Source organism: Pipra filicauda, unplaced genomic scaffold (assembly GCF_003945595.2).
Source record: "Pipra filicauda isolate LSUMZ 115617 unplaced genomic scaffold, ASM394559v2 scaffold629_size504944_pilon, whole genome shotgun sequence".
Lineage (NCBI taxonomy): Eukaryota > Metazoa > Chordata > Aves > Passeriformes > Pipridae > Pipra > Pipra filicauda.
Genome location: NW_024104786.1, coordinates 386,508 through 407,718, shown reverse-complemented (window position 1 = coordinate 407,718; position 21,211 = coordinate 386,508). Strand labels below are relative to the sequence as shown.

Below are 21,211 nucleotides of genomic sequence, written 5' to 3'. Positions count from 1 at the left end.
CACCCACCCCCCCACTCCAAGAAGGAGCAGCTGCCAGCAACAGTTTTATTGAAAAGAACCAAAAACTGGTCACAGCAAAGGCAAAAAAATTGAGGAATTACAACTTTTTTGGCATTAAAACGGAGGGGAGAGGCTGGGAGGAGGGTCCTGCTGGACCCCCATCCCTGCTAGGGATGCACAAGGAGGGGTTTGAGGCACCTTTTGGGGTGTTTTAGGGTGTTTTTTGTGGTCTCGCAGCCCCAGGCTCGAAGGTCTCAAACATCTCCTGGACTAAGGCAAAAAAACCCCCACACCTGAAAAAGGTGAGAACTGAAAAACTTTCCCCTTGGGACAACGACCTGAATGCACAGAGAATTCTCCTTGAGAAACCAGTGACTCCTCAAGGACAGGAGAACCAGCCAAACCTGGGGCTGGTTTGTTCAACAGCACCTTGGAAAAAAGACAAAAAAAAAAACACCAGGAAAAACTTGAAACCTCCCTGGAAACACAAGAAAAAAAAACCCCCCAGATCTTTGGGGTTTACACCAGCACCTGCACAGGGACGAGCTGTGGGAGCAGCAGCACCTCTGGGGCTCGTTAACTCAACCCCCTTTACTGGGAGGACTGGAAAACAGGGGGATATTCCTTTGGATTCATCCCCAGGGGGATAAACCCAGCCCTGGGACGCTCCCCAGCGTCCTTTAAACTGACACTGCAACCCTTAAAACCCAATAAATAACGGGAATAAATTAACAACAAAAGAGGGAATTAAGGAAGATTCCCCCGCACGGGCGGCTGGGGAGCGGAATTCCAGGCCCAATCCCGGTTTTCCTGCCCCGGCAACACTAAAGGAAGAAGAGCTGCTCGCTCAGGTGGGCACTGGGCTCGTGGTGCAGCACCTGCCCCACCAGGAATGCCAACTTGTGGGCATATTTACAGGGGGCTGGGACACGGACGGTGCCAGGCCAGTTCCAGTACAGGTGGCACAGCTTGAAGGTCAGCCTGGGGACAGACAGGGAGAGAAAAAAGGGGGATTGGTGATTCCCAGCGGGATGGATCCGCTCCCGGAGGCCAAACCTGCTCCCACCCGGGTGTTTCTTCCCCACTTGGAGGAGGAGGCAAAGGTTGGGGCACCCCGGGGTGACACAGTGTCCTCTGTCACCTCTGCCACCGGAGGGATGGGATGGGATGGGATGGGATCCGCCTCCTCTGCCTCATCCACATCCTCCCAGTTCACCCAGTTCACCCAGCAGGTTCAGCCCAGTGCCTGCACTGCCCCCCCCCCCACTCCAGGGGGCTGATTGACCCAAAACTCCCCAAATTTTGGGGGGTCCTCACACTGAAACAAGGCTGCTCTTCCCTCTGCAGGACACTGGGGGGCTGCAGGATATTGGGGGGGGGGGTTCCAGGAAAGCTGCCCTTCCCTCTGCAGGATTTTGGGGGTCTGTAGGATAAGGAGGGACTCCAACCCCCCTCCCTTCCCTCTGCAGGATTTTGGGGGTCTGTAGGATAAGGAGGGACTCCAACCCCCCTCCCTTCCCTCTGCAGGATTTTGGGGGTCTGTAGGATAAGGAGGGACTCCAACCCCCCTCCCTTCCCTCTGCAGATTTTGGGGGGGGCTGTAGGGTCTTGGGGGGCTCTGGGACCCCTGCCCTTCCCTCCAGAGGTGCTTGGAGGGCTCTGGGCAGGATTTTGAGGAGCCCCTGCCCTTCCCTCTGGAGGATTTTGGGGAGCTCTGGACCCTTCCCTTACCTCTGGAAGTGCTCAGAGGGCTCTGGGACCTCTGCCCTTCCCTCTGGGGGATTTTGGGGAGCTCTGGGACCCCTGCCCTGCCCTCTGGGGGATTTTGGGGAGCTCTGGGACCCCTGCCCTGCCCTCTGGGGGATTTTGGGGAGCTCTGGGCCCCCTGCCCTTATCCCTGCAGGAACTTTGAGGACCTCTGAGCTCCTTGCCCTTATCCCTTCAGGATTTGGGGAGGGGGCTGAAGGATCTCAGGGAACTCCAGGCCCCCTGCCCTTCCCTCTGGAGGACTTTGGGGGGTCTCTGGGCCCCTTCCCTTTAACTCTGGAAGTGCTCAGAGGGCTCTGGGACCCCTGCCCTTCCCTCTGGGGGATTTTGGGGAGCTCTGGACCCCTGCCCTCACCTCTGGAGGTGCTCTTGGCTCAGGTTGGCCGTGTTCCACATGCAGATGTAGCGGGTGGGAATGCTGCAGCCCTGCCGGGAGCTGTGGGCCAGCAGGAAGAAATCCTTCCTGGGGGTGTAAAAAGGCCTTTTTACACCTCAATTTCATTTTTTTTTTACTTCCCCCCCCCCCCAGTGTCTTTTTTTCACGCCCCAGGGTGGTTTTACACGTAGTTTTTTGTGTTCTGGGGTGTTTTTACCACCATTTTTTACACCCCCGGGGTGGTTTTTTTGCACCCCGGGGTGATTAAACAGACTTTTTTTTTGGCTTTTTTTGCACCCTGGGGTGTTTTTACAACCACTTTTTTTTTTGCACCCCCCAGTTGTTTGTTGTTTTGTTTTTACACCCCAGGGTGGGGTTTTTTGCACTAATTTTTTGCACTCAGGGATTTTTTTGCGCCCCAGGCTGATTTTAGAACAATTTGTTTTCACCCTGGGGTGTTTTCACAATGATGTTTTGCACCCCAGGGTGGTCTTTTTGCACCCTGGGGTGATTTTACAACCATTTATTTGCACCCTGGGGTGTCTACAATGATTTTTTGCACCCCAGGGTTGGTTATTTCACCCCCCAGGGTGGATTTTTTGCACCCTTGGGGTGATCTTACAACCATTTATTTGCACCCTGGGATGTCTGCAATGACCTTTTGCACCTCAGGGTGGTTTTCTTGCACCCTGGGGTGATTTTACAACCATTTGTTTGCACCCTGGGGTGTCCACAATGATTTTTTTTGCACCCCAGGGTTGGTTATTTCACCCCCCAGGGTGGATTTTTTGCACCCTGGGGTGATCTTACAACCATTTATTTGCACCCTGGGGTGTTTAACAATGATCTTTTTGCACCCTGGGGTGATTTTACAACCATTTGTTTGCACCCTGGGGTGTCCACAATGATTTTTTTTGCACCCCAGGGTTGGTTATTTCACCCCCCAGGGTGGTTTTTTTGCACCCCGGGGTTTTTCTACCACCATTTTTTTTTTTGCTCCCGGGGGTGATTTTCACCATTTTTTCGCACCCCGGAGTTTTTTCACACCCCAGGGCGTTTTTTTTCTCCCCTCCCAGGGGTGTTTTTCACCTCCCCCAGCCCTGGAGGTGCCACTCACCAGCCCGAGGTGGTGATGGTGTGGTCGAGGACGGTGCCGGGCGGGGGGGACGTGAACTCCTCTCCCTTCAGGCCGTAGAAGTTGGTGCTGATTTGCTTCTGCACCACCACGACCACCAGGCTGGGCTGGTAGTTCTCGAAGGTGTTGAAGCTCTTCTGCATCTGGGGCACCTCGTACTTGAGCACCGTGTCCAGCTGGGGGTCAGACACCCCGTCCCGGTACACCACGATCTTCATGGGCAGCGAGTGGTTCAGCTGGGAGTGGGGAGGTAAAAAAGGGAAGAATTCGCTGTTTTTTCGCCCCCAGTATGCACAGGATTGGTGGGAAAACATTCCCTGGCCGGGAGATGCTCGCTGAGTCTCCAGGGATGGAGGTCAGGACCCAACTCATCACCCGCAGAGCCCCTGACCAGGCTCAGCTCCACCCCCCCCAAAATGCAGCTCAGAGTGGGGTTTGGGAGATCTCGGGGGGCACAGAGCTGTGTTTGTGCTAATCACAGAATTCCAGAGTGGTCTGGGTGGGAAGAGACTTTAAAATCATCCAGGTGCACAGGCAGGGACACCTCCCACTAGCCCAGGTTGCTCCAGCCTGGCCTTGGACACCTCCAGGGATCCAGGGGCAGCCACAGCTTCTCTGGGAAATCCATTCCAGGGCCTCCCCACCCTCACAGCCAAGAATTCCTTCCCAATATCCCACCTAACCCTGCCCTCTGGCTGTTTGAAGTCATTCCCTGTGTCCTGGTTCTCCTGCCCAGCAAACTCCCAGTGCCCAGGGCTGTTCCTCCAGCACCCACAGAGGGCTGGGAAAACAGTATCACAGAATTCTGGGATGCTCTGGGTTGGAAGGGACCTTAAAATCATCCAGTTCCACGGGCAGGGACACCTCCCACTATCCCCAGGCTGCTCCAACCCAGCCTGGGACACTTCCAGGGATGGAGCAGCCACAGCTTCTCCGGGCAAATCCCAAGTGCTGGGATTTCTCCTGGCCCTTGTCCCGGGCTGTTTTTCTCAGGCTGTGGGGACGAGGGCCAGGGCTCAGCCCTTCAGTGCTGACAGGGGTGGAACGTGGCACTTCCCTCTGTGCAAACTAATCCCCGGGGCCGGTTCGCACGTTCCCGAGATAAGGAGGAGCTGTCCCGGCTCCACATCCAGTCCAAAGGCTGCTGGGGAGCTTTGCCAGCTCCAGAGCGGCAGTTTTGGGGTGTTTTCCCCTTGTTTTGAGGGAATATCAAACCCTGGGAGGGTTTTTTTTGTTGGTCTCACCTCGTAAAAGCGCTGGAGGGCTTGGGAGAGGCAGAGCCGGAGGCTGTCGGCGATCTCCTGGTGGGGCATCTGGAAGACCACCCTGGAATACCACTTGGTGAGGATGCTGGGGATGGAATGGGAATGAGCATCAGGAAAACCCCCCCCCCCACACCAGGGTCACCAGGCAAAGTCCACCAACTCAGCATTCCCAGCCCTTTTCCCAGCGACTCCCAGCACAAACACGCCGGCGAACACCTCGCGGGTCGGGAAAAGCATCACCCTCGCCCCCCTTCCCGTCCAAGGAGGGGGATTTTGGGGTGGAATCCCGCCAGATTCCCAGGGCAGAGCCGGAGGAACACCTTCCCCCCTCCCCAGGACTCCACGTACTGGTTCATACTGGCCACGAAGCCGATGACGGAGCGCATCCCTTGGCTGCGGCTGTGGTGGACGTCCATGCCAACAACCATCAGCTGTTTCTGGGAAAGGGGGGGAAAAAACCAGCCAGGTGGGATTTAGGGATAAGCCAAGACACCTCCAGGCTTGGATCCCTCCATCTGCGAGGGACTCCCGTGCTCCAAAGAGAATCCAACCCCCAGTTCTCCAGCCGGCGAGGGAAGCCCGTGACTACAATAATTCACCCCCTCAGAGCTTCCAAGCTCATCCCAGGCCTTTTCCAGGGGTTTTCCTGCCTTACCAGCGGGATGTCAACCCCCCAGAGCTGCCCGCCCAGCTTGCAGTTGATCTGCAGCAGAACTTTCTGGACCACGCTCCTGATCTTGCCGGGATGGCCCATGACGGACTGGGCGTTGATGACCTGTGGGGTGGGAAAACACGTGGAAAAGCGAGGCTGGAAAAGCACCCGGAGCTTCCCGGGAATGGTGGTCCCACCCTGCTGGGCCCACCTGGGAGGGCACAGGGGCCTGGACGCAGCACAGCTTCTTGATGGCCCCGTACATGTCGTCCCTGTTGCGGGGGGTGATGCACACGAGCAGCTGCACCTTTTCCTGCCGGGAATCGTGGAATTGTTGGGGTTGGAAAAGCCCTCCGAGATCACCAAGTCAAACCTAAGGCTGCCACCACTAACCCGTGCTCCCATGTGGATTTTGGACACCTCCAGGGGTGGGGACTCCACCACCTCCCTGGGCAGCCCCTTCCAATGCCTGACAGCCCTTTCCACGAGGAAATTCCTGCTGATGTCCAACCTGAGCCTCCCCTGTCCCCCCCCCCTCCTCCCAGCTCCTCCCTCCTGCCAGGGAGTTTTAGGGAGCAATAAAGTCCCTCCTGAGCCTCCTTTCCTCCAGGCTGAGCCCTTCCCGGTGCTCCCATCCCAGCTGTGCTCCCACCCGCCTGGTGATCCCCTGGGAACATCCCCCCTCCCCACCTGGCTTCCCAAACCGCTCCGGATGCTCTTGACGTAGGACTCGATGCGCTCGTCCCGCAGCTCCTGCACCGTGGGCTGTCCCACCTGCATTCCCATGGCTCCACAGGTGCTCCTCACGGCTGCCAGCAGGTCCTGGGCCACCTGCTGCAGCCGCTTGGGATACACCAGGAGCCAGGAATTTATGGAGATCTGGGAAGAGAAGCGAGGACAGGCCGTGTTTGGGGCGTGTTCCCGCCCGGCCGTGCAGCCCCCAAGCCCTGCAGCACATTCCCATCTGGGAGAGGGGAAGTGGCCCCAGAGGGACATGGAGCACAGAGGGGAACTTGGGAGAGGGGAATTTGGGAGAGGGAAAGCAGCCCAAGAGGGACATGCAGCACATTTCCACTTGGGAGAGGAGGAAGCTAGGGAGCACAGAGGGGAATCTGGGAGAGGGAAAGTGGCCCAAGAGGAACTTGGGAAGCACAGAGGGGAATCTGGGAAAGGAAAGCAGCCCAAGAGGAACCCGGAGCACAGAGGGGAATTTGGGAAGAGAGGAATCTGAGAGAGGAAAGTGGCCAAAGAGGAACCTGGAGCACAGAGGGGAATCTGGGAGAGAGGAACCTGGGCGACAGAGGGGAATTTGAGAGGGAAAGCAGCCCAAGAGGAACCTCGGGAGCACACAGCATGGAATTCCTGCATCTGAAAGCCTTCCTCCAGCCCGGGAGGAGGCGGGAAAGCAGACACCACCCACCACATACCTCCAACTCCTTCGGAAAAACAGGCTGAAGCTCAAATCCAACATAAACAAGGGAAGGGTTTGAGCTGGAGGCAGCTCAGCCGGAATGCCAGCGCTTAGGAAAACCCAGGCCAGCTCCCAGACAAGGGGAGGCTGTTCCCGTGGTGGGCTCACCGCCGAGATGGACACCTCCTTGGTCACCTCCCTGTGCCAGCTCAGGTCCTCCTCGGGGAAGAAGGAGCGGTGCCGGAGGTTGATCCGCTCCGAGGGCAGGATGTGACCCTGGGTCTGGACAGGGCAGGAATCAGGGGCTGCCCCCATCCCCAGGGGGGAAGGCAGGGAGCCTGGCACCCCCTGAGAGCCCTACCCTGCAGATGTCCGTGTCCAGGTGCAGCCCCCAGTGTTCCAGCTCCCGGGAGGCCTCCGGGCTGTCGCGGATCTGGCGCAGGAGGTTGGTGAGGCGCAGGTAGTGCTGCCGAGGGCTCTGCATCATCTCCCACATCACCTCCTGCAGGGGAAGCCCCCAGGCGTGATGGGGGGCTCGGAGCTACCCCCCGGCAGCTCCCCAAAGCGGGCACTGCCAGCTGGGGAAAAGCAGGGATGGTGGGATGGAACAGGCTCTCACCTTCAGCGTCCGGCTGTTCTTCTGCAGGTCGGACAGCCCGGTCAGGAAGGTGAGCTCTGGCACCAGCACCACCATGTGCAGCTGACGCTGCAGAGGGGACAGGCACCCTCAGCATTCCAGGGGCTGGGAGTCCCTGCCCTCCCCAGGAGCCCAGGGCAGACCGTGGATCCCCATTTCTCCATGTCTCACTCACCTTCCTGTCCATCGTCTGTTTTTCCTTGGGCCTGTGGATGAGCAGCGGCTGGCCCAGATCCCTGATGGTGATCCCGTAGGCTTTGCTGGAAAAAAACCAAACCAAACAGCATAATCACAAAATCCTGGAATGGTTTGGGTTGGAAGGGACCTTAAAAACCACCCAGCTCCAACCCCCTGCCGTGGGCAGGGACACGCCATCGGGCAAGACCTTCCTGCTCCTGCTCACCCAAGAGCGGGCATCGAGCCCTTCCCAATCCCGAGGGATGATCCATCCTTACCTGTAGTACTCCACGAAGGTGATTTCCTCCCCGCTGGCCAGGGTGAAAGTGTCCCTGGGGGTCTTGTCCCAGTCGATGTCGTCGACCCGGTAGGTGCGGTTGTTGTAGCGGGTGATGACCACGCTGCCCACCAGCTCCTTGGTGCACTCGTCCTGGAACGTCTTCTGGCTCTGGGAGTGGATTGTTTGCCTGGGAAATGAGGAGAGACGGCCCATGGAGCGCTGCCTGCCCGTGCCATCCCAAAAATGAAACACCCCCTGCCCGTCCCTGAAGCCTCCCGGGGTTCTTTCCCGCTCCTCTCACATCACGCTCAGGACGGACTCGCTGCGGATGATTTTGTGGATGGAATCCACCATGAGGAAGAGCCCGCCGTCCTTCTTCCGGATGCTGACGGCGTATCCCGGCCAAATTTGGAGGCTGTGTCCACAGGGAAAGATGCCCAACGGCGCCTGGGTTAACCCGGAGCCGCCCCAGGAGCCAAGGAACACCCAAAACGCACAGGGATTTGTTTCCCAGCTCCCAGCTCCGGAAAACAGCCGCTCCGAGGTCAGGCCAGCCAGAGCTGACCTGGGAAAACTTCCCAATTTCCAGGCTGCCTGGGAAACAGGGATGTCCCTGGCACCCACCTGTGTTTATGCAAGGTGGTGGCCTGGGCAGGCTCAAAGAAATGTCTCCCAACCAGGCTCATGTTTAAGATTTTCATCACCCTAAGGAAGGAAAAGCAGGAAAAGTAGGACTGGGTCAGGCTTGGCAGACAGGAGGGGGAGGAGGGTCTCCTCCCTGGAGCTCAGGGAGGGTCTCCTTGGTCTCCCACCTCCGGAAAACCACATTGTAAAAGGGGATGCAGAGATCCGAGCTGGCCTCCAGGACCTTGGTCATCTGGATGGTGATGGAAACCTCCTCCCCATTGCTCTTCCTCTGAGCCTTCACACTGACCTGTGGGGCAAGAGGGGGGGTTCTCCCACCCAAAACAAGGGCTGGAGGCCCTGGGGGGGGGGCACCTGGGCTAAGACAAGCCCCCCCTTACCTTGGGAATCTGGATGGGCAGGAAGAGGATGGAGCCGTCGAAGGCCAAAACATCCCCGGTGACGGCGTGCTGCTCCTTCAGCATGGCAAAGCGTGTGTTCCTGCACTCCACCTCAGGGCTGGGGACACACAGGGGCTTTTCTCCCTCCCCTGTCCCCACCCCAGACCCTGCTAAGCCCCCCCTGGAATCCCCCCTGAGGGGGAAAACCCGGAGCTCTTTGCATTGCTGCACCGGGTGCCCCAACTCGTGGCACTCGGGACACGGAGGGCTCTGCCTGGGGACACCCCCTTCTCGAGGGGCTGTGGGGGACCCCCGAGGGGCTGCAGGGCCCCCCGTGAACCCCCCAGTACCTGAAGGCCACATGGTACTGGTAGACAACTTCGTTCTGGCAGTGGATCCTCACCAAGTTCAGCCCCAGGGGGACGGCGGGTCCCTTTGCCCCTTGGGGGGCCCTGTGGAGGGACACGGGGTCAGGGGTGAGCCAGCAGCACCTGGACCCCCCAAAACGCGGGGCTGGGGTCGCCACTCACGGCTGGGGGCTCCTGGGGGGGCGCAGGGGGCCGGGCGAGCTCAGGGTGGGCACAGTGGTGGCTCCTCCAGGGCGGGTGGGCGGCGCGTCCCCTCGGCCTTGCCATCGGATCCTGCGACCCCAAGGAGGGCAGGGGTGAGCCCTGGCACGCTGGGGACACGCTGGGGGTGCCCAGGTGTCCCCTGAAATTCCCCCCTACTCCTGCCCCACACCAGCCTGAGGGGGGGGGTGGCTCAAAAGACCCAGTTTTGGGGACAAAACACAAGAGGTGGCCCTGGCAACGTGGCAGCGAGGGAGTGGGGCAGGAAGGGGTGTGATCACGCCAGGGGGGTCACTGGTAGAGGGTCCCCCAGCCTCTGTCACCAGGGTGGGTGAGGGAGCCACTGGAAGGGCTCAGGGAAAGGGCAGGAGGGGGGATAGAGGGGAAAAGGGGAACACAAGGGGATAAAGGGGACAGAGAGGATGAGGGAGTAGGGGGGATAAAGGGATAGTGGAGATGGGGTGGGCAGGGGGGATAGAGGGAATAAAGGGCGTAAGGGAATAGGGGAGATAAAGGGGATGGGGGACAGAGGGGGATAAGGGAATGAGGGATAGAATGGATGGGGGAGACTGGGAAATATGGGAATAAAAGGATGGGGGGATGGATGGGATAAGGCAATGGGGGGATAGAAGAGACAGAGGGGATGGCGGGGCTGGAAGATAGAAGGGGACAGAGGGGAAAGGGAAGACAGAGGGGGACGAAGGGATAGAGGGGGGCGGGGGGAGTCCAGGAGAAGGTGGGTATTGAGGTTTTAGGGGGTTGGGGTGCCGGGAGGGACTCACTGCCCGCGCGTGGGGAGCGCCACCAGCGCTGCCCCCTTTTCCTTCTCCTCCTCCTCCTTCTCCCGTGCCGGGCTGGGCTGCGCCAGAGCCTTCCCATCGCCAGCGCCGCCACGACCTGCGGGACGAGCGGGCACAGTGGGCTGGGGAAGGGACGGGGGGGGGGGGCGGGCAGCTCCTAAAGCCCCTCCACACTCCCCTCACCCCCGCTCCCTACCCAGGGGCCGCTCGCGGGGCCGCTCGTCCAAGCCCAGCCCGCGGAACAGCGCCGGGAGCGGCGACGGCGCGGCGGGGGAGGCGGCGGGCACAGAGGGGCGCTGGGCGAAGGCCGCGATGCCGCGGAGCCCCCGAGCCCGGCCGGGGAGGGCCGTGGGGCCGGGGAGGGCGGCGGGGGCCGGGCAGGGCCCGGGGCCGCGGGAGGGGTGCGGGGGGGCCATGGCCGTGCCCGCTCCTGTGCCCGCTCCTGTACCCGCTCCTGCTCCCGCCCTGTCCGGGCGCGCCCCTCGCGCGCGCGCGGGCACGCCACGCCCCCCCCGGAGCGGACGCGCCGCTGATTGGGCGGCGATGGGGGCGGAGCATAACGAGGAGGCGTGGTCATGGGTGGGTGGGCGGGGCCAAGGGGAAGGGGCGTTGTCAGACGGGAGGGGCGGGGCCAGTGAGGGAGGGGCGTGGCCAGAGAGGCGGAGGGGAGGGTGGGATGGGATAATATGGAATTGGGGGGTGTGATGGGATGGGAAAGGAAAGGGGGTAATATGGAATTGGGGAGTAAAATGGGATGGAGTGGGAAGCAGGGATGGGATGGGGTGAGATGCGATGGGACAGATGGGATGGGATGGGATGGGATGGGATGGGATGGGATGGGATGGGATGGGATGGGATGGGAGGTAAAATGGATAGGGCAGGAGGGGGGTAAGATGGAATTGGGGGGTAAAATGGGTGCAGGTTAAGATGGGATGGGGTGGGAGCAGGGGGATCCCACCCCCCTGCCCAGCAGAGGTGGCAGAACAAACCCGAGCAGCTCCACACAGGGGGGAAAAGACGTTTTATTCCATGTTTTATTCCATGTTCCTCCCCCCTTGACGTGTGTCCCGCCCCCACCAGTGCATCCACAGCCACCAGGGAGCTGAAGGGGGGGACACCCCACGGTCCCACATGCCCAAAAAACCCCCCTTTGGCACAGAGGGGGGGAAGCAGCAGCTTTGGGGGGATGCCCCTGACCCCCCATGGGGCTGGGAGGAGGTCGGAGCTGCACAGGACCCCTCCCCACACCCCAAAGGCACATCTGGGGGGGGGCTGAGGGTGTGCAGGGACTGTCCCCACGGGCTGGGGGGGCTGAGAATCCCTCGGCTACCGGTGCCTGTGCTCCAGGAGAGCCTCGAAATCCGGGGAACACACCAGCTTGTGCCTCACGTGGCCCAGGACGATCATCTCGCCCGTCCGGTTGTCCCCGATGCCGACGGACACCAGCTCCTGTCCCAGAGGGGAGAGACACCCCTGAGCGGCCCAGTCCCATGGGAATCCCCTGGGAGAAGGGTGGGAGAGGGTCTCTGCTGAAGGAGGAGGAGCCTGGAGGTGTCCCCAGGGGGGACCAGCAGGACCCTTCCCCGCTGCTTGCACAGGGAGAGGCAGCACGACCCTCCCCAGGGCACCAAACGGGGTGCCCCCCATACCCGTAGGAAGGAGCAGGGGGTGCCCCCATACCTGTAGGAAGGAGCATGGAGTGCCCATGGTCACGTCCAGGGTCACCTTGCCCAGCACCAGCTGCACCTTCCCCGACTTTCGGATGAGCAGCTTCCCCACCTGCCCCTCAGGGAGGTCGGCCAGGGTGCATGTGTTCTCCGCCTGCTTCGCCTCCTGTCACGGCCACCACGGGAAAGGACAGCGTGGGATACAGGAGAATGGCACTACAGGACGGGGGGGATGTCCCCATGGGATGGGGGGACAGCACGGGATTGGAGGGGAAAGGACACCAGGGAATTGGAGGAGATGACACCATGGGATGGGGAGGATGCCACCATGGGATGGAGGAACATCAGCGTGGGATGAGGGGGAAAAGAACACCATGGGATGGGGGGAGATGACACCACAGGATGGAGTGACATCATTATGGGATGGGGAAGAAAGGACACCATGGGACGGAGGGGGAAAGGACACCAGGGTGGGGATAATGACCACCACGGGATGGGAGGGAATCACACCACGGGATGGGAGGGAAGTCACCATGGGACTGAGGGAGATGACACCATGGGATGAAGGAGAATGACACCACTGATTGGAGGGGAAATGACACCTCAGGATGGGGGGGGGTAACAACACCATGAGAGGGAAGGACACCACTAAGGGATGGGGGGGCATCCTTATGGGATGGGGGAGAACATCACCACAGGATGGGGGGATGACACCATGGGACTGGGGGGACACATCACCCCCATCCCACCCCTCCCTCGCCGAGCCCCCACCTGGCTCTTCTCCTGCTTCACCACCACCACCTGCCCGTCCTCGTTGTGCAGCTCGGATTTGATGGGTTTGGAGTCGTGGGTGGGGGGCTGCCCGGGCAGGGTGTCGGGCAGCTGCAGGAACAGCAGCTCCTCCTCGGCCTGCAGGCTCAGCCTCTGCAGCAGCTCCGCCACCGGCACGTCCCGCGGGAACCCGGGCGGGCCCTTGGGCTGGGACACCTTGGGCTCCTCCTCACACGGCTCCTCTTTCACTGCAGAGAGGGTGGGTGGGCACGGGGGGCAATGGGGGGGCTCCCCCAGCCTGTCCCCACTGCGTGTCCCCCCAGTCCCAGCCCACCTTTCACTGCTGGTGGGTCCAGCTCCATCTTCTCCTCCTTGGATCCCGGGAGCCACGGCTGGGGGTCCTCCTGCTCTGCCCCCTCCTCCTTGAAGAGCCACCCCGAGTGGGCCAGCGGGAGCTGCACCGGCTTGTTCCTGATGTCGTTCTTCAGCCCCGGGTCGTCCAGGAACTGCGGGAATGGCAGTGGGGACACTCAGTGCCAGCCTGGGGGGGCACCACGGCCGCCCCCTCCGCGCCCACGCACGTCGTCCTTCTGCAGCATCCGCAGGATCTGCTTCGTCTCCTCGTCCGTCTCCCTCTTCTCCTTCTTGATGTTGATGATGTGGGAAGGGCCGAAGTCGGACACGTCCACGGCCTTGTCCCAGGAGCCTGCTGGGAGAGGGGAGCAGCCCTGGGTGACCCCCTGGCACACCCCCCAGACCCCCCAAAAGAGCGGGGGCAGCTCCCCTTACCCTTCTTCTTCATCATCTCAGCAGGTCCCTGCTCGAAGATGGAGTGGGACTGGATGACCTCGGGCCGGCCCCGGCCCCGGCCGTGCCCGTCCCGCTGCCGGTCCCGCTCCTTCTTCTCCTTCTTGACAGAAACATCCTCCCGGGGCCTGTGGAACGGGGAGGGAGCACATCACCCCCATCCCTGCCCCCGCACCCCGTCCCAGGGCACGGCTTTTTATTTTGGGAGGGCCCTCTGGAGGTCACCCAGCCCAACCCCCCTGCCCAGGTGACACAGGGACACGTCCAGGTGGGTTTGGGATGTCTCCAGAGAGGGGAGACTCCACACCCTCCCTGGGCAGCTCCACGGAGAGAAGTTCTGCCTCCTGTTGAGGTGGAACTTGTGGTGGTTCAGTTTATGGGCATCCCTCCTTGTCCTGTCACTGGGAAGAGTCTGGGACCATCCTCTGACAATCCTTGGAGATACTGATATGGATTGATGGGATCCCCCCCCTCAGATGAGACATTTGTATGGATATTTGTATGGATATCTGTGATATTTGTATGGATCAATAGGATATTTGTAGGGAACAACGGGATCCCCTCTCAGGTGAGGTATTTGTATGGATGTTTGAGATATTTATCTGGATATTTGAGATACTCATATGGACCGATGGGATCCCCTCTTGGATGAGATATTCCTATGGATATTTGAGATATTTCTGTGGATTGACGGCATCCCCTCTCCAATGAGATATCTCCATGGATATTTGCATGGATTGATGAGATATTTCTATGGATATTAGAGATATTTCTATGGATATTTGTATGGATATTAGAGATATTTCTATGGATATTTGCACGGATTTATGAGATATTTCTATGGATATTTGATATTTCTACAGATTGACAAGATCCCCTCTCACTTCCCTCTCCAGACTAACCAGGCCCAGCTCCCACAGTCTCTCATCAGGGAGATGCTCCAGACCCCAAACCACCCTTGTGCCCCCCATTTTGCCCAGGGGTGGACCCCCCCCAATCCACCCCCATCGTCCCCAAAAACGCTTCCCGGGCTACTCACTCCTCCTTGATCTTCCTGCTGATTATGTTGGGGGTGAAGGTTTTCTGCAGGCGAGAGCAGAGGGAGGGACGAGTCACACAAAACAGCTCCCCCTGCACCCCAAATCCCCCCCCAGGGGTCCCCAAACCCCTTGTCGGGGAAGGGCACAAAGTGAGACCCCGATTTGGGGAGGGGTGTGGGGGGGACTCACCTTCTTGACACCCCCCAGGGTGAGGTCCCGGGAGCGGATGGAGGGCAGGCGGCCTGGGGTGAGGGGGGGGGCAGCGGGACGTCTGCCCAGCACCCCCCGAGCCCCCGGGACCCCCGAGACCCCCGGGCGGAGGCTGCCGGGGGAGCCGGAGCTGCCAGAGCTCCCCTCGGCCATCCTGTGGGGAGGGGGCACGGTCAGGGGGGGTCAGACCACCCTCCTGCACCCCTTTCAGGAGGGTGGGGGTCCTGCACCCCTAAACGGGGCTCAATCATATCCCCCACCCAACAATGTGCCCCCCTCCTCCCCAGGACTCCCTTCCCAAAGGGCTCAGCCCCCCCATACACCCCCAGACAGGGCCCATTTGTAGCCTCCTCCCCAGGGGGGAGTCGTTTGCCCCCTGCACCCCCCAGGACCCACTTGCAACCCCCTCCCCAGCTGTCTCACCACCCCACTGCCCCCGGACCCCCCAAACAAGCCCCACTCGTCCCCCCTCCCCAGGGGTCTCAGACCCCCAAAATCAGCTCGCACCCCCCTCCCCAGGGGTCTCAGACCCCCAAAATTAGTTCGCACCCCCCTCCCCAGGGGTCTCAGACTCCCCCCCCGCACCCCCCAGGACTCCCTTGCCCCCCTTCCCCAGCGGTCTCAGACCCCCAGGACCCCCGTTGACCCCCTCCCCAAGGCTCTCAGCCCCCCCCGCTCCCCCAGGATCCCTCTTTCCCACCCCCCCGGGGTCTCAGTCCCCACCATTACCCGCTATTATCCCCCTCTGCAGCTTTCTCACCCCCCCCGATACACCCCCAACCAGGACCCCCTCGCCTCGTTCTCCCCAGGGGTCTCATTCCCCTTCTCCCACCCCCCCGGACCCTCCTGGACCCCCCCAAAAACCGCCCCCCCTCCGGCCACGCCGGCCCTTACCCTGCCCGGGCAGCCACGGGGGGCCGCCCCCCACCGCGCATGCGTGGCGAACGACGCGCCCTTCCCCGGGGCGACGCCGCTACCGCCATGTTTGTTGAGGGCGCGCGGGCCTTGCCAGTGAGCCGCCATCTTTGTGGTTGGCGTGTCCCCACCCGGCGTGACGCCGGCGGCGCCATCTTTGTGGCGGGCAGTGCCCGGTTCTCGGGACCGGAGACGGGGGGCAGAGCAGGGGGATTTTTTTTGGGGGTGGGGAGAGGGGTCACTCACCCCGTCATTTAACACCCCCACGGCTTCCTGGGGTGCAGGCACTCCCTCAGAGTCCTCTAAAGCCCTCCAGCCAGCCTGTCCCCCCTTCGAGTGGGGCACCCCCCACTGAGAAATTTGGGAGGACGATGAGTTTTTTGGGGTGCTCGCCCCCACTCCGAAAAACGTGTGTCCCCTAAAAAGCGTGTTCACTAAGTGCAAAACACACACCCCCCCTCGGGGCCCCACCCCCTTTCCCACGGGGGTCCTGAGTGGGTTCCAACATCCCCACGCACCTCATCCATCACATTTTTGGGGATGGATGGGGGGTGCGGCACAACCGGGACACCCCCCGCATCCCCCAGCCCTAAAAGCGGGAGGGTACAGGCAGAACCTTCCCACCACCAACCACCAATGCACACACACTCCCGCTCTGCCTCCATCAACTGACGCCGCACGCGTCCCTCCATCCCCTGGGCAGAACCGGGAGGCCTTTCCTTCCTCCCCTTTTTTCTCCCTGCTCCTTGGATATCTATTTTTCCCTTTTTTTTTTTTTTCCCCCCTCTTTTCTCCCTCCTCTGGAGGGTGTTTGCTATTTCCGAGCTGGCTGGGAGGATCCCAGTCGCATCAGCCGCAGGCAGCGACGCGGCACCGCCGGGTACCACCGCGATCCCACCGGTATCCTCCGTCCTTCCCGCCTGGATCAGCCCCGCCGGGGCTCCCTGTCCTGCCGCCCCTTCCATTCTCTCACCCTGCCGCTCCACCGGCATCCCACCGCGTCCCGGCAGCCCCCCGGCACGGCCAGGTAAGGGCCCCACCGGCACCGGGACACCCGGAGCAGCCGCCAGATCCCGGTGGCGTCGGGACAACATCCCGATGGCATCGCTGAGGGATGCCCGGGGGGCACAGGGATATGGGGGGCAGGTGGGGCGTGGGGACACGGAAGGCTTGCTGAGGGATTTTTGAGGGGTACGGGGTGTCGGGGACACGGGGACGCGGTGACACGATCTGGCTGGAGCAATCCCGGTGCGGAATTCCTGCGCCACCGCCGGGCACGGGAATGGGGCAGCGAGGTGGCACCTTGTCCCCGGCGCGGTGACCTTCTGCCGTGCCCGAGGGTTTGGCGGGGGGGCGGATTTGTTGGGTGACACCCTGCTTGGGGTGGCTGGGGGGTGTCGAGTGGGGCTGGGGGTGACCCCCGGCTCTGCGCAGATGGAGGGGGGGGACGCTGGGTGGCCGTGGGTGGCCGTGGGTGGCCGAGTGACAGGGACACTCACGGATGAGCCCGGCGTGGGTGGCCGTGGGCACGCGGGGAGCGGGGGGCTCTGGGTACATCGGGCACGGCTGCCCCCGCACCAATCCGGGGGTACCGGGACGCAGGGTGGGGGGCACCCACCCCCTCAACCCCCTCTGCGCATCACCCCCTTCCCGCGTCACGGGTGTCACCGCGTGTCCCCCACCCCTCAGAGCGGCTCCCTGGGGGGGCGCAGCGAAGGGGGGGAAACTGAGGCACGGGCCGGGGCAAAAAGGCGGATCCAGCTTTTCCAGTGCCCGCGTCCAACCCTCCCCTCTCTCCCAGCACTCCCTCGGCTCCCCTTGTTTTTCTTTCCCCACCCCGGGTGTTGAGCAAACCCCGAAACCCCCGCTGGCGTCGCGCCGGGGCCCCGCGGCACCCGGGGGAGCGGCCGGGGCCCCCGCACCCGACCGGGCTTGTTCCCCGGCGTCCCGCTGCCTGCTCCTGCCTGCGCGCTGCCTATTCCTGGCTGCCGGCCGCTTTTCCACCCCCCCGGTGCCATCTGCTCCGCCGCGGGGGGAGCGGCCCCGGCAGCTGCCGACGTGGGCAGCTCGGGGGGCTGTTCGGCACCCCCCCAAAACCCGCGCCGTGCCCGCAGGAGCTCAGCCCCTCCGGCCATGGAGCTGCTCTCCACCCCCAAGAACATCGAGATCAACAACATCACCTGCGACTCCTTCCGCATCTCCTGGGCCATGGAGAAGGGGGACCTGGAGAGGGTCACTCACTACTTCATCGACCTCAACAAGAAGGAGAACAAGAATTCCAACAAGTTCAAACACCGGGTGAGCCCGGAGCGGGGGGGGGGGGATGTGGGACCCCCTGTCCGGGGTGAGGAGATGGGGTTGGTGAGAGGGAACTGGCTTTTAACCCACTCCCACGCTGATTGGGGTCATTCCCCACTCTGGACACGCTGGTGGAGGGCACTGGGATGGGGATCAGGGGGTGACGGACCCCCTTCCCAAGCCCCCGCGGGGGAGCAGAGCCACAAACCTCTCCCACTCCCCCTCCCCGTGCAGCGAGTCACTAATTCGGGGCCGTTTTTAGCAGCGCCGTTGCCACGGTGATGCTATTTAATGTTTAACATTATTTTTTTCTCTCCTCCCCAATAATAAGGGGTGGGGGGGTGGGATATTTTCTTTCCCCCTCTATCTCCCGACTTCAGCATCCGCCGTTGCCACAGAAACGGCTCTGCACTGCGGAGCTGCTCCGTGGCCTATTGACACCGCGAGATGCCACCGGGAGCGGGGGGTCCCCGAGACCCCCGCCCTCCGGGGGGGGACCCTGTGCCCCCATCGCTGTGCGGGGACGGGGAGGGAGGGACAGAGCTGGGGGGGGGCAGCAGGAGACGTGTCAGCGCGGTGTTTTGGGTGCCCCGAGGTGGATGTTTGGGGGGGGTTCGGTCCCTGGCACCATCCCCTGGGCGCGGGGGGGGGGTTTGGGGCGGTGCGATGCTGTCCCGCCTGACCCCCGCCCCCCGGCACAGGATGTCCCCACCAAGCTGGTGGCCAAGGCGGTGCCGCTGCCCATGACGGTGCGGGGGCACTGGTTCCTGAGCCCCCGCACCGAGTACAGCGTGGCCGTGCAAACGGCCGTCAAACAGAGCGACGGGGAGTACCTGGTGTCCGGCTGGAGCGAAACCGTGGAGTTCTGCACCGGGGGTGAGCGGGACACGGGCGGCCCGGGGCTGGGAGGGAGGATGGGGGCGATCCCCGGAGCCGGGAGGGAGGATGGGGGACCTCCCGGGAGCCAGGAGGAGAACGGGGACAGTGCTGGGAGCTGGGAGGAGGAGGAGGAGGACGCAGGCAATGCCCGGAGCTGGGAAAAGGATGGGGGCCACCCGGGAGCTGGGAGGAGGATGGGGGCGATCCCAGGAGCCAGGAGCTTGGAGGAGAACAGGGGCAAATCTGGGAGCCGGGAGCCAGGAGGGAGGACGGGGGAGGCTCGGAATTGGGAAGATGAGGAGGACTGGGACGACGCTGGGAGCTGGGAGGAGGATGGAGGCAATGCTGGAAGCCAGAACGAGGAGGGAGTAAAGGAGCAATGCTGGGAGCCAGGAGAGAGGAGGGGATTAATGCCTGGAGCTGGGAGCCAAGACAGAGGATGGGGGCCTTCCCAGGAGCCGGGACAGAGGAGGGGGTCAATGCTGGGGGTCAGGAGCCGAGAAGGAGGATGGGGATGATCCTGGGAGCTGGGAGCTCGGAGGAGAGTGGGGTCAATACAGAGAGCCTGGAGCTGGGAAGAGGATGGGGTTGATGCTGGGAGCTGGGAGGCAGGAGGAGGACGGGGGCAGTGCCGGGATGCAGGAGCCCGGAGGAGGACGGGGGCGATGCCGGGAGCTGGCACAAGCCGGGCCGGTTGGAGCGGCAGCTGATGAGTGGGAGGCGGGAGGTGCGGGGAGCTGCGGGCAGGGAAGGGCTGCCGGAGGGGGATGGAGACGCCCTGATGTCCCCATCGCTGCCCCCAGACTATGCCAAGGAGCACCTGGCCCAGCTGCAGGAGAAGGCAGAGCTGATCGCCGGCCGCATGCTGCGCTTCTCCGTCTTCTACCGCAACCAGCACAAGGAGTATTTCCAGCACGTCAGGTACCCCCAGCCCCCATTCCCCACTCCCCCCACTCCCAGGGCGCACCCCTTGACCCTGCCTGTGCCTATCTGTGTGTCCCTCCTCCTCCTCTTCCTCCTCCTCCTCCTCCTCCTCGCGCCAGGATGCACTGCGGGAACGTGATGAAGCCGTCGCTGAAGGACAACAGCGGGAGCCACGGCTCCCCCACCAGCGGGATGCTGCACGGCATCTTCTTCAGCTGCAACACCGAGTTCAACACCGGGCAGCCCCCCCAGGACTCGCCCTACGGCCGGTACCGCTTCCAAATCCCGGCCCAGCGCCTCTTCAACCCCAACACCAACCTCTACTTCGCGGACTTCTACTGCATGTACACCGCCTACCACTACGTCGTGCTGGTCCTGGCGCCCAAGGGCTCCTCCGGGGATCTCTTCTGCCGGGAGCGCCTCCCCCAGCTGGACATTTCCTCCAACAAGTTCCTGACGTGCTGCGTGGAGGAGGGCGAGCTGGTGTACCGCCATGCCCAGGACAGCATCCTGGAGGTCATATACACGGAGCCCGTGGACCTCGCCCTGGGCGTGCTGGGGGAGATCAGCGGCCACCAGCTCATGAGCCTCTCCACCGCCAACGCCAAAAAGGACCCCAGCTGCAAGACGTGCAACATCAGCGTGGGGCGTTAAAGGGGGGAGGAGGAGGAGGCGGGCAGGGCCGGGCAGGGGGACGGGTGCCCGCCCTGGGGGCTTCTCCCACGGACACTGGTGGGCGGAGGACGCGGGTGGGCACGAGGAAGGAGCCGGCGGGATGCTCGCCCGGCAGGGAGGCAGAGCCCACCGTGCTGCTCTGTGCCCCGAGGGAAGAAGCCTTCATCTCCTGGACTGGCCGACCGGCATCACCCTCGCTGGCATGAGCCCCGCGCTCTGCCCTTCTCCGCGCAGCTGCTGCGGGACCCCCTTCCCCTCCGGTGTCCCCTGCATCCCCCTGACCCCGGGTTTGTGCAGCTCCTGGGGAGCCCCGGTCCTGCCAGCCGGGACTGGGGCTCCCTGGCCACCCCAGGGGGTTCAGTGGAGAGGCTGGAAGCACCCCCGGTTTTAGGCTGCTCCTGGGACAGCGGGGTGCTCAGACAGGGACCCCCCCCCTCCTGCAGTGGGGGCTGCAGCGGTGTGGGGGACCCCTCGTGCTGTCCCTCTCTGCTCTGCCACCCTGTGCTGCCCAAACCGTGGCCCCGGAGGCAGCCGGAGGAGCTGGGGAATAGGGGAGTGGAGCTGAGCCCCCCCACCCCGTGCCCCCCCACCCCGCCGCCCCCCCGCATGAGCCGTCGGCAGCATGGCGCTTGCGTGCGGCCCCCCCGGGGCGCCCACCCCTTCCCCCCCCGCGGGGTGCCCACCCCCCCATCTCTGTGTACCCCCTGCACGCTGTAGAACAACAACTCCCCCCGTCCCCCCGAGCATCCCTGTGCTGTGCTGGAGGTGTTTCAATAAACTCTGTGCGGTCGCCACCGGCCGTGTCACGCGCCTCTGTCCCCCGCCAGGACCCCGGCCAGTGGCTCCAGACCCCCCACAAAGTCCAGCTCAGGGAAAGGAGGGATGGGACTGGGAGGGGACAAGGTGCTGAGGCGGCCACGGGTAACCCTCC

The 21,211-nt window shown here is 62.7% G+C and overlaps 3 protein-coding genes across 4 annotated transcripts; 1 reads left to right on the top strand and 2 right to left on the bottom strand.

The window, feature by feature from the left end:
• Positions 1 to 31: 31 nt before the first annotated feature.
• On the bottom strand, positions 32 to 10,542 carry PIWIL2 (piwi like RNA-mediated gene silencing 2). The gene is made up of 21 exons (XM_039388253.1): positions 10,291 to 10,542; positions 10,077 to 10,191; positions 9,256 to 9,366; positions 9,076 to 9,177; positions 8,726 to 8,843; positions 8,513 to 8,634; positions 8,325 to 8,405; positions 8,002 to 8,115; positions 7,699 to 7,887; positions 7,419 to 7,503; positions 7,226 to 7,312; positions 6,968 to 7,108; positions 6,775 to 6,888; positions 5,886 to 6,074; positions 5,407 to 5,508; positions 5,199 to 5,318; positions 4,892 to 4,980; positions 4,523 to 4,628; positions 3,261 to 3,514; positions 2,123 to 2,230; positions 32 to 981 (listed from the first exon to the last, which is right to left on the bottom strand). The coding sequence occupies exons 1-21, from the start codon at positions 10,508 to 10,510 to the stop codon at positions 825 to 827; spliced, it is 2,724 nt and encodes a 907-aa protein (XP_039244187.1). The 5' UTR covers positions 10,511 to 10,542; the 3' UTR covers positions 32 to 824.
• A 554-nt stretch (positions 10,543 to 11,096) lies between these two features.
• Positions 11,097 to 14,757, bottom strand: POLR3D (RNA polymerase III subunit D). 2 transcript variants are annotated; one of them, XM_039388255.1, is made up of 8 exons: positions 14,569 to 14,757; positions 14,379 to 14,422; positions 13,322 to 13,467; positions 13,114 to 13,241; positions 12,867 to 13,038; positions 12,533 to 12,780; positions 11,775 to 11,927; positions 11,097 to 11,543 (listed from the first exon to the last, which is right to left on the bottom strand). In XM_039388255.1, the coding sequence occupies exons 1-8, from the start codon at positions 14,740 to 14,742 to the stop codon at positions 11,421 to 11,423; spliced, it is 1,188 nt and encodes a 395-aa protein (XP_039244189.1). In that variant the 5' UTR covers positions 14,743 to 14,757; the 3' UTR covers positions 11,097 to 11,420. The 2 variants fall into 2 exon arrangements, with proteins under 2 accessions (XP_039244189.1, XP_039244188.1); XM_039388254.1 differs by having other exon boundaries at positions 13,114 to 13,238; positions 14,569 to 14,743.
• Positions 14,758 to 15,522: 765 nt separating this feature from the next.
• Positions 15,523 to 21,074, top strand: LOC120324648 (phytanoyl-CoA 2-hydroxylase interacting protein). Its single transcript, XM_039388250.1, is given in 8 exon segments — positions 15,523 to 15,600; positions 16,101 to 16,149; positions 16,152 to 16,234; positions 16,236 to 16,531; positions 17,619 to 17,802; positions 18,504 to 18,678; positions 19,485 to 19,602; positions 19,725 to 21,074. Coding segments are annotated over 8 exon segments (1,518 nt in total). The 3' UTR covers positions 20,260 to 21,074.
• The last annotated feature ends 137 nt before the right edge of the window (positions 21,075 to 21,211 follow it).

What these genes read in the sequence shown, in the direction of transcription:
- PIWIL2 (XM_039388253.1), bottom strand. Translation starts at nt 10,510, where the DNA reads ATGGCCCCCCCGCACCCCTCCCGCGGCCCCGGGCCCTGCCCGGCCCCC. An exon ending in CAGTACCATGTGGCCTTCAG is followed by an intron (nt 8,844 to 9,075) that starts GTACTGGGGGGT and finishes GTGTGTCCCCAG; the next exon opens with CCCTGAGGTGGAGTGCAGGA. An exon ending in ACCATCACCACCTCGGGCTG is followed by an intron (nt 2,231 to 3,260) that starts GTGAGTGGCACC and finishes TTACACCCCCAG; the next exon opens with GAAGGATTTCTTCCTGCTGG.
- POLR3D (XM_039388255.1), bottom strand. Translation starts at nt 14,742, where the DNA reads ATGGCCGAGGGGAGCTCTGGCAGCTCCGGCTCCCCCGGCAGCCTCCGC. An exon ending in AGCAGGAAGATCAAGGAGGA is followed by an intron (nt 13,468 to 14,378) that starts GTGAGTAGCCCG and finishes CCCGTTCCACAG; the next exon opens with GCCCCGGGAGGATGTTTCTG. An exon ending in GGATGCTGCAGAAGGACGAC is followed by an intron (nt 13,039 to 13,113) that starts GTGCGTGGGCGC and finishes CCATTCCCGCAG; the next exon opens with TTCCTGGACGACCCGGGGCT.